The sequence below is a fragment of the Symphalangus syndactylus genome, chromosome 4 (genome assembly GCF_028878055.3).
Source record: "Symphalangus syndactylus isolate Jambi chromosome 4, NHGRI_mSymSyn1-v2.1_pri, whole genome shotgun sequence".
Lineage (NCBI taxonomy): Eukaryota > Metazoa > Chordata > Mammalia > Primates > Hylobatidae > Symphalangus > Symphalangus syndactylus.
Window position 1 is genome coordinate 134,813,845 of NC_072426.2, and position 12,027 is coordinate 134,825,871.

At 34.5% G+C, this 12,027-nt stretch overlaps 1 protein-coding gene across 4 annotated transcripts in view; it reads right to left on the reverse strand.

Annotated features, from left to right (window-relative positions):
• Positions 1 to 12,027, reverse strand: part of FSTL5 (follistatin like 5) — a 783,576-nt gene that overhangs the window by 86,498 nt on the left and 685,051 nt on the right. For all 4 annotated transcript variants that reach the window (XM_055276294.2, XM_055276292.2, XM_055276293.2 and 1 more), the window contains one exon: positions 9,542 to 9,691. In XM_055276294.2, the coding sequence (XP_055132269.1) occupies positions 9,542 to 9,691 (150 nt within the window). The remainder of the gene's footprint in view (positions 1 to 9,541; positions 9,692 to 12,027) is intronic.

Below are 12,027 nucleotides of genomic sequence, written 5' to 3' on the forward strand. Positions count from 1 at the left end.
TTAGTATCACGGCAATGCTTGCTTCATAGAATGGGTTAAGCAGAATTTAATTCTCTTCAATATTTTTCATAAGGTTTGAGAAATATGGGTGTTATTTCTGTTTGAATGTTTGGTAAAATTCGGCAGTGACATCATCAGGTTTAGTGTTATTCATTGAGCTATTTTTGATTACTGATTCAATTTTCTTAAAATTTGTAAGTATATTTATTTTTTCTATTTTATTATAATTTAGTCTTGCTGCATTTTGTGTTTCCATAAATTTGTCCATTTTATGTAGGTTATCTAATTTGACAACATACAATTTAATTGTTCATGGTACTCTCTTATAATCCTTTGCATTATCTATAGCATTGGTATAATAGTAATGGCCCCACATTCATTTTTGATTTTATTAATTAAAATCTCTTTTTCTTATCCCATCTAGCTAATAGCTTGTCAATTTTCTTGATCTTTTTTTTTTCTTTTTTTTGAGACGGAGTCTTGCTCTGTTGCCCAGGCTGGAGTGTGCAGTGGTGTGATCTTGGCTCACTGCCAGCTCTGACTCCCGGGTTCATGCCATTCCCCTGCCTCAGCCTCCCGAGTAGCTGGGACTACAGGTGCCCACCACCACGCCAGGCTAATTTTTTTGTATTTTTAATAGAGACAGGGTTTCACCGTGTTAGCCAGGATGGTCTCGATCTCCTGACCTTGCAATCTGCCCGTGTTGGCCTCCCAAAGTGCTGGGATTACAGGTGTGAGCCACTGCACCAGGCCATTTTCTTGATATTTTTAAAGAACTAACTTTTGGTTTCAATAGTATTCTCTATTCTCTATTTTATCTTTTTTCTAATTTTTATCAGTTCCTTCTTTCTGCTAGCTCTGACTTTTGTTCTTTTTCTTTTTCTTTCAGTTTTTTAAGTTGTAAAGATAGGTTGTTGATTTGAGATATTTCTTGATTTTTTTAAATGTAAGTATTTATCATTCTAAATTCCACTCCCCCCGCATCCTTCAGCACTGGTTTTGCTATGTCCCATAAGTTTTGTTCTGTTGTACTTTTATTTTCATTTGCCTCTAAGTATTTTCTAATTTTCCTCGTGATTTTTTTGATTGATTGTTTAAGGTTGTTTTAGTTTCCACAATTTAAAAAAAATTCCAATTTTACTTCTACTATGGATTTCTACTTCCACACCATTATGCTTACATAATTTTTATTATAGTTAATTTATTTTATTTTTTTGAGATGGAGTCTCACTCTCACCAGGCTGGAGTGCAGTGGCATGATCTCGGCTCACTGCAACCTCCGCCTCCCGGGTTCAAGCAACTTTCCTGCCTCAGCCTCCCGAGTAGCTGGGATTACAGGAGTGTACCAACACGCCTGGCTAATTTTTGTATTTTTAGTAGAGACAAGGTTTCACCATGTTGGCCAGGATCGTCTCGATCTCTTGATCTAGTGATCCACCTGCCTTGGCCTCCCAAAGTGCTGGGATTATAGCCATGAGCCACCGTGCCTGGCCGTGTCTAACTTTTAAAATCTATTGAGACTTAATTTCTGGCCTAACATATCATTTATCCTGGAAAATGTTCCATGAGCTCTTGAAAGAAAAAAATATATATGCTATTGTCATTGGATAGGGTATTCTGTATTTGTCTGTTAAATCTGTTGTTTTTTTGTGATAAGTCCTCTACTCCCTTTATTATCTTCTGTCTGGTATTTCTATCAATTACTGACAGTGAGGAATTGATGCTTTCAATTATCATTGTAGAACTCTCTATTTCTCAATTCTGTCAGCTTTTGTTTCATATGCTTTGATGATTTAGTATTAACTATGTGCATGTTTATAATTTTTAAATCTACTTGCTGTATTGCTGTATTGATTTTTTTATTAATAAATTATCTCCCTCTTTGTCTCCTGTAATTTTTTTTCCTGGGACAGAGTCCTATTCTGTCTCCCAGGCTGGAGTGCAGTGGCACAACCAAAGCTCAGTGCTGCTTTGACTTCCAGGCTCAAGTGATGCTCCCACATCACTCAGCTTCCCAAGTATGTGGGACTACAGGTGTGTGCCACCACACCCAGCAAATTAAAAAATATGTATATAGAGAGACACCATCTCACTATGTTGTCCAGGTAGGTCTTGAACTCCTGGGGCCACACACTGCCCCTGTCCTGGCCTCTCAAAGTGCTGGTAGTAGAAGTGTGAGCCACCACACCAGGCCCTTGTGACTTTTTAAGTCTATGGAGACATATATTAGTATAGTTACCTCTCCCTTTTGGTTACTCAGTGCATGGACTATCTTTTTCAATCCCTGATCTTTCAAACTTTTAGTGTGATTATACCTAAAGTGAGCCTCTTGTAGACAGTATATAGTTTGATCCTGTTTTTAATCCATTCTGTCGATCTCTGTCTTTTGATTGAATAATGTAAGCCATTTATATTTAAAGTACTTAGTGATAAGAAGGCACTTCCTTTTGTTATTTTGCTATATGTCTTCTGTATGCCTTACAGATTTCCCCTGTCATTCCCTGCATTATTGTCTTCATTCATGTTTAGTTATTTTTTTGTAATGAAATGTTTAAATTTCTCATTTTCTTTTGTCTATATTCTGCAGCTATTTTCTTTGTGGTTAGCAAGGGGATTACACTTAATATCCTAAAGTTATAGCAGTTCTATAATAGCTAAACTTCAATAACATACAAAACTCTGCTCCTTTAACAGCTCCATTCTGATCTCTTTCAGTGGTTTATGTCACAAATTACATTTTTGTACACCATGTGCCAAAAAAATAAATAATTCTTTCAAATGCATTATTTTCTTAAATTACGTAGAAAACAAAAAGGATTTTTGCAAATCAAAGTTACAATAATAATAACTTTTAGACTAATAATATTTATGCATTACTCTCATATGAGGCAAGAAACAAAAAGTGAAGTTACCAAATTTTATTATAATCATATTAGATTTTGTGATTGTCCATGTATTTGCTTTTATAAAGATCTTTATTTCTTCATATGACTTCAAATTATTGTGTAGTGGTTTTTTTTTCTTTTTTTGAGATGGACGGAGACTCGCTCTCCCACTCAGGCTGGAGTGCAGTGGCACGATCTCGGCTCACTGCGACCTCTGCCTCCCAGGTTCAAGTGATTCTCCTGCCTCAGCCACCTAAGTAGCTGGGACTACAGGTGCCCGCCACCACGCCTGGCTAATTGTTTGTATTTTTGGTAGAGATGGGGTTTCACCATGTTGGCCAGGATGGCCTCAATCTCCTGACCTCATGATCCACCCACCTCAGCCTCCCAAAGTGCTGGGATTACAGGCATGAGTCACCATGCCCGGCCTGTGTAGTGTTTTGGTTTATTCATATGTTTGTTTCATTTACTTTGCTGGGCTACCTTGAACATTTCTTACAGGACAAGTCTAATTATAGCAAGAAAACTCAACTATTGTGTATCTGGGAATGTCTTAATTTCTACTTCACTTTTGAAGGAAAATTTTTGTGGGATATAGGATCCTTGATTGACTTTTTTTTTTTTTTGTCTTGTAGTACTCCGAATGTATGGATCCACTACCTTCTGGCCTCCATAGTTTCTAGTGATAAATCTGATAGCAATCTTATTGAGGATACACAATATGTGTAGAGTTGTTTCCCTCTTGCTGCTTTCATAATTCTTTCTTTGGCTTTGGCTTTTGAAAGTATAATTCCAATGTGTCTTGATGTTGGTCACTTTTGTTTATCTTACTTGGACTTTGTTGATCTTCATGGATGTTTATATTCATGTTTTTCTTCAAATTTGGAAAGTTTTTAGCCATTATTTCTCCAAATACTCTGTTGGCCATTTCTCTCTCTCTTCTCCTTCTGGGACTGTCACAGTGCATATGTTGGTACACTTGACTGAGTCTCACAGGTCCGTTAGACTTGGTTCACTCCTCTTCAGTTGTTTTTCTTTCTAGTCCTCAGACTCAATAATTCAATTGTCCTATCTTCAAGTTAGTTATTTTTCTGTCTGCTGAAATCTGCTTTGGAATACCTCTGGTACATTTTTCATTTCAATTATTGTACTTTTCATCCTTCAAATTTTTAAATATTTCTTATTCTTTTCTAATATTTCCATTTTGTTTTTACATTATTTCCTCAACTCTTTTTCATCTTTAGTACTTTGAGCACCTTTAAGATAGTTGTTTTAATGTTTTTATCTAGTAAATTTGCCTCAGGTCTTGTTCAGGAATACATTCTGTTGATTCTGTTTTCCTTTTCTTTTTATTTTTTTGAGAAGGAGTCTCGCTCTCTTTCCCAGGCTGGAGTGCAGTGGTGTAGTCTCTGTTCACGGCAAGCTCCTCCTCCTGGGTTCACGCCATTCTCCTATCTCAGCCTCCCAAGTAGATAGGACTACAGTTGCCTGCCACCACGCCCAGCAAATTTTTTTATTTTTTTTTGTATTTTTAGTAGAGACGGGGTTCCACCATGTTAGCCAGGATGGTCTTGATCTCCTGACCTCGTGATCTGCCCGCCTCGGCCTCCCAAAGTGCTGAGATTACAGGCAAGTCTGTTTTCTTTAAATGACCATACTTTATCCTGTTTCTTTGTACACTTTGTGACTTTTTTTTTTTGAAAACTAAGCATTCAAATCTAATAATTGTGATAATTCTAGAGATCAGATTCTTCCCCTTCCTCATGTTTGCTGTTTTTTTTTTTTTTTTTTTTTTTTTTTTTGAGACAGAGTTTTGTTCTTGTTGCCCAGGCTGGAGTGCAATGGTGTGATATCGGCTCACCGCAGCCTCCACCTCCTGAGTTCAAGTGATTCTCCTGCCTGAGCCTCCCGAGTAGCCGGGATTACAGGCATGCACCACCACTCCTGGCTAATTTTGTATTTTTAGTAGAGACAGGGTTTCTCCATGTTGGTTAGGTTGGTCTCGAACTCCCGACCTCAGGTGACCCACCCACCTTGGCCTCCCAAAGTGTTAGGATTACAGGTGTGAGCCATATATACATGCCCAGCCACTGCTGTTTTTTTAATTGCAATTTTTGCTTTTGTTTATTATTGTAGGTTATCTCTGTTCCAAAGTTCAGCCTAATGCAAACTTAAAGTCTTCTAAGGTATTTTTCTGAGCCTTTCTCTGGGCACCAACTGGTCACTTTCTAATTTTTCTCCTATATTCACTTGTTTTTGAATAAACTAGTATTTAATATCTGGTTCTAAAATGAAGAACTAGAGAAAAATGAAAGAGGAGTATAAACAGACTCTAGGCCTTTAGATGTCCTAGAAGTCACTTTTGCCAAAGGAAGAGGAGCTTGCAACAATGGGCAAGGTGTGGCAACAATGGGCAAGGTGTGACAGCAATGTTCACCCACCTCTGTCTGTAGCTCTGAAATCAGAAGTGTCAATCAACAATCAAAGAACAGATACCCCAAATGTAAAGGACAGCACCTTTTTGCTTACCCTGGCTCCTGCATTCTGCATGCAAGCTTCTCCTGTTTTTGTTGTTTTTGATAGTTAATATTTTAATAGGTCATATGTTTATCAATTCCCTTGCTCACTATCGCATCAAATTTACAGCTAATTTTCCTGATTCCTGAAGTAAACAATTTGTTTCCATGTTGTTTCCATTTACATTGGTGATAAAGTATATGTTTTGTGTGTCTGACACAATAAACAAATCATGCCCTAGTTTTATAATTATTTTTTAAATTTCCACTTAGTCTTTTTGTAATATTTTACTTTATTTTGGTATTCATCATTTCTACTGAGAAATTTGCTGCCATCTCATAGTAATTTATCTGCCTTTTTAAGATCTTCCTCTTTGAAGTGACACAGCCAAAAGGCAAAAGGAAGATCTTAAAAAGGCAGATAAATTACTGCCTTTTTATAGTTTTTTTTTTTTCCATTTGAGTTTCAGTGTTGTCCTAAATCTGAGGGTTTACATAAGTGATTCTATATTGTTTTATATTATATAAATTATTAATTATTATAGTTTATTACACTTTATGCAATTATTATTCATTTTGACCAAAATATTAACTTCTCCCTTTTCTTTCCATTATCTACTTTAGGAAATATTATTGCACATGTTAGTCCTGACTTTATATCTTAATTTCTGATTTATATTTTCCTTCTCTTTTCCTAAATACACTGCATTATTTGATTGACTGCATTATTTGTAATTCAGGTCTATCTCTGAACTTATTGAATTATCCTCCTCTTTTAAACTATTGTTTAACATATATGTATCAATTTTAATTTTAATAATTCACTTTTAATTTTTAGAAGATATATTTTGGCTTTTTCAATTTTAGGAATTTATTAAAGAAATACAGGGTTAGTATAAAACTTGAAAGTAAAATAATAACAAAATGATCATCAATGTAAAATACAGAAAAAGTCTCAATAGTGTAAACATTTTGCCTCTCTCTAATTTCATCAGTAGATTAAATGTAATATTAGTTAAAAACTTAGCAGGAATGTATAGAAATTCACCACTGATAGTCACATATGCTGTTTTTGGAAGTTAAATATAATATAATCATTTGGAAAATGATGCACCTTGGATAGCTTCATATGCATACACACACATAAACTCACATGTAATATTTGGTCTCACATTTCAACTCATATATGTATATACCAAAAGAATTGCATATTTTGCACACAAAAATAAAGTGTACAAAATTGTAGCAAGTAGTATTATTCACCATAGTACAAATTTAAATACACCTTAAATGTCTGTTAGCAGTAGAATGTATAAATACAATTCTGATACTCAAATATAGTAAATTATAATTATTTATGATAGTTCCTCTATAAATCATCACTAACACCAAAGTACTGAATACTGATTTCATGAAGGAAGTGAAAAGTTATGATCTGTTGAGCTTTTGTTCATATTATTTTAATAAACCAATCAATACATCACCTTGCTTTATGTATGTATATGTTTAAAGACACCTTATTTAATATACATTGTTAACTGATGAAGATGGAACTCATGGCCAACAGCATTACAACTCATGCCTTAACAAAACTTACTGTTAGGTGAATCACAACCTTCTTGTACTTGGGAACTCTAGACAGCACTTCAACACTATGTGTGGAGGCCATTTTAAACAGCAAAATTGTCAAAAGCACCAATTTTTTTTAAAGGTGTTAAATTGAGCATGGAAAGAATATTCATTTATAGTATGAAAGTTAAAACAAGAAGGCAGAATATCTTCTTGTTCAAATACAGAGAGGCATGTGTATATTTAGTAATAAAAAAGTTTTCACATCTAGGTATGCCCACAAATGACCATAAAATGCCATGGTTATAAATAAATTTAAGCAAGTAGGTAACTACAAATACAGAATCCACAATGAGAATCAACTGTAATCAGTTTCTCCACAGCAATAAAAGAAAGAATTACCCTAGCAACAGCTACAAACAAAATGATCTTGCAATCATAATGTAAAGCACAAATAGCCAGATTCAGATCGTGAATATCATATATATCCATTTATGCTCAAAATCAGCCAATAGTTACATGCGGTAATAGAAATCTACATAATAATTTCCTTCAAATAGGTAGTATCTAGAAGGAGTAATATAAATAATTATTATTATAATAACATGGTCATAAGGAGAACACATTTGGACTGTGCCCCAATTTATCAACCTATAAAAATGTGTTTAGATACTAAGTTGAAAAATCTCCACAATCATGATTGTATCATATTATTATCTGCTTTAGCATTTTGTGAAGTCTTTTAAGTTCCCTTAGTATTTCATAGTAATAATAAGCATTTTGAAAAATAATACAGTTTATGTAATTATTACTATATCACTTGAACATTTTATTATTAATATTTTCTATTAATTTTAAATGTTTCACCATTATTTGAAGGTGAAATTATATGAATAATAAGTGATGTTAGCTCTTTCCACTTTTGAACATCACTTAGATAATTTATATTCAGTGAGTATAGTTCTCTAGTTTGAAAACTCAATTTAAAAATCAGCCTGGTTATTTCTAAAATATATTTCCAATTTTAATCCACCAGCAAGGAGTTTTGATAATTGCAAACTGAATGCTTGTAATTTGTGTTGGCCTATGTTGAAGTTGAAATAAAAAGCCAATCTAGTCAAAATCCAACAGTCTCAAAAACCAGAAACAAAAGAAGTGAAATATACAGCAAAATTTTTTCTCACAATAAATACCAGACCATTAGATTGTATATTCATAATAAATGTGTAACCTCAGGGCCTTAGGGTTTTCTGTTAGAATAACTATTCATCCTTTTACTCATGGTTGTACTGCTCATTCTCATATTAGAAATTGAACCATTAGGCCAGTTATTCACTGTCAGTTTATAAATCTGGAAGTGCCAGCTCTTCATTGAAATATTTTTCATGTTTGTATTTGTGAAATAAGAAACACAAAATAAGCATTTGTTAAATAAATACAGAATATATGGATGAAATGCTACATGGGCGAGTGAATGGATCGATGGATCGATGGACGGATGGATGGATGGATGGTTGGATGGATGGATGGATGAATGGATTCATGTGAAGTTGTTAATGACTTTTAGAATGTGTAGTCCTACTTTGAACATGTTAACACTTTTTGTAGTGCTAGACAGAAATCAAAATTAGAGGGTTAATTTCAAACCAATATTGACTGAAAACATTCTCTGTAAATGAAAAGAATGTTTTGGGTCCAGTTTCCCTAGAAATTTTGATTGGAAACAGGCATATAGCACTTCCACATGCCAGGGTCTACTATAAATGCTTTACATGCATTATTCATCTAATTCTTAAAATAACTTTGTAAGATACATATATTTATTATTCCCATTTGACAGATTATACATATCTCATAAAGTTAGTTAACTTAATTTCCTCTGAGCTGAGAAGGAAAAGATAAAAATAATTAAGGGACTAGACTGTAAAGTCAGACTGACTGGACACCAACCCTGCACTTCACCTTGGTTGTTGTGCAACTGATTTCAGGTACAGCATGGGCTGCAACAGTCAGTGGCTCAAACTTGAGTATGAATTCAGAGAATTGTGAAAGCATGACCATGACAATGTTTATTAGAGATTGCTTTCTCTTTCTCTAACCTACTTACATATTATTTATTGTACTACTACCAAGCAAATTCTACTAGGTTACTATCATCTAATGAAGCCTACAATTGTCTTCGTCTTTGTTAAGAATAGAATAAGGAGGCCTCAATTCCGGTTCTGTAATGATAAGCAGGAATGTCTTAATTGGCCTTTGCCTGCTCTGACTGTGCCTTCCTTGCTCTAGACAGAATAAGCAGCTGGGAGGGAGATTTGTGTGGAGCTAGGCAGGTTAATATTACGAAGTGTTCATGGATCTAATTTTTGAAAACAAAAAAAATAAATTATCTCCTGAATTCATTAGGCTTAAGGAACAGAATGAGAGAAGAGTTTGCAGAAAATACATAAATTTTCTAGTTATCCAGGTAAGGAAACACATTATCAGTGACAAGATACCTGGTAAAGATTACTACAATGCTATAAATATTTTTTAAAGATTTACTTTTTCAAAAGTAGTAATTATTCATACCTGAACAACTTTTTGGGACTGCACATCAACAATAAGGACTCTGTCCAAAGTTGGCTGTGCAACATAAATGAACTTGTCTTTGACATTAACAGCTGATGCCCACACACACCTCTGAACTTCATCTCCCTCAGCCTTGGGACAGACTTCATCCTGTAATTTAGGAAAGAGAAAACGAAATTTATATCTTAAATTATAACACATGCCTGACAATATCATGGGTAAAATTAATGTTTCATACTTTACTACTTTCAGCATCAAATGTTAAATATATATATAAAGTTTAATTAATAGACCATATTTCAGTTCATTAAATGTATATAGAAAGCAATGTAAATGAGATTTCTTTAAAATAAATTTTATGTTCTTAGTTACTTATTTTTCTAGTAAAATGCAGTTCTTTCATTTTTTTTGCTACTTGGTTATAACTCAGCAACTTCAAGAAGTCCAACATCTTTCCCCAAATTTTCCCAGTCTCAAGTTTCTTTAACAGAATTAATGTCACACTAAAGTATATTCCGAGTTTTACACAACATTGGTGGCTGTCCTCATGGCAAATTCATAGTTTTGTTAAGAGTCATATAATCTTCTGGAAAAGATTGCAGCATTCTTTAATTTGTAGTAAATCAGAGGCTTAGATAAATAATAATAAGGTAGTTATTCACAGTAGTTATTTTATTTTTCAATCAAGGTCAAATTGTATAAAATCTTTCAATATTCCCAAAGCTTCTTATTCTGCTTCCTTACCCTAGAACTGCCTTCTGGTTGAAGATTGCATACTTTGTGTTAGATGACCATAAATGAGGCCAAAAAAGCCCCTCTATTTCCTCTTTTTCTTCATATTGTCAAAAAATGATCGTGGAGGAGATACACAAGCCCTTGTGATTTATCCTGGGAGTCACAGCATAAGTAAAAGCATATGAAATGTTTTCAGGTTTTCTTTTATTCACTGTTCTATTACAGTTAGAAAAACCACTAATAAGAGAGACTGGTTAAAATGTACATAAAATGTATGTGCAGGCAGGGCATGGTGGCTCACACCTGTAATCCCAGCACTTTGGGAGGCTGAGGCGGGCGGATCACGAGGTCAGGATATCGATCCTGGCTAACACGGTGAAACCCCATCTCTACTAAAAATACAAAAAAATTAGTTGGGTGTGGTGGTGGGTGCCTGTAGTCTCAGTAACTTGGGAGGCCGAGGCAGGAGAATGGCGTGAACCCAGGAGGCAGATCTTGCAGTGAGCCAAGATCGCGCCACTGCACTCCAGCCTGGGTGAAGAGCAAGACTCCATCTCAAAAAAAAAAAAAAAAAAAGTGCAGTAAAAAAGAGTTATTTACATAATAATAATGTAATGATAAACAATTATTCCAGTATTTCATTTGATTTTTTGTCTGACAATTAACGTCTAATTTCATTTATTTGTATACTACAGTTGTTATCTCTAAGCTAATTTAGAAGAACATTATTTTTTCTAATTTATATAAAACCATTAGTTTTTCAGCAGAGATACCATTCATATGTATTTAATAATCATAAGACAAAAATCAACCACACTTTCATTATCAGTATCACTAAGCGTTTATTTTTAAAGATAATACTGATGGCAGATATACCACATTTGACATTGAGTAACCACACTGAACAACTAAAAATGTAACCTTTCTCAGGCTGCATAACCATTATAGGTGGTTTTCCTTTTTGCATAAAATTTGGAAATTAATGTAAATACCAAAGCACTTTGCAATGAGACATCCAGTGTGTGGCCTGCTGTTTATGTTCTCCAAATGTCAGATCTAATTCAGGAAGGCTCTGGAGTGTCCATTAATTTTTAAGATCTGGTTCAGTATTGCATGGTTTAGAAACATAAAACAATAGTGTTCTCTTCTAAACAGCACAGATTGTTCTAAGCTTCTAAGGCATAAGCGGAAAGACTGAAAATAAAGCACACGTATGGTGTTTCAGGTAGTCCTGGAATTATGAAATTAATTCTATGTACCATGGCCATTACAGGTGACTACTCGGGAGGTCAACCTGAGTAAAGTCCTTGGCACTCTTAAGGAGGTAGCCCAAAGGCAGAAGTCTGTCTTCACTACATGCTTAGAATGCAGTATTACACTTTCATTCACCAATTCCTACTGACACACTGTTTTCTAAGTCAACCTTTTCTTCAGAAATATACTGAATGTCAAGGACAAGAATCTATTTTGCGAGAAACAAACACTAGATAAAATATGTTACTTGAGAGGCATGAAGAAGTGGGAAAAAAGTGGGAACTAAGGTTGGTGAAAGGCTCTGAATACAGGGAAATTGTTTACAAATTCTTCGCCATTGTGTAAAACCTGCCAAAGTAATGAAAAGTGTGAGTGACCTGACACATAACTGTCAGCCAAACAACTGCTGAAACACGAAAGATTTCCATCCCTTTGTTTGCTACAGAACTATTCAACAGTAAAATAAACTGCTCTGCTGGGAATTATTTTCTATTTGG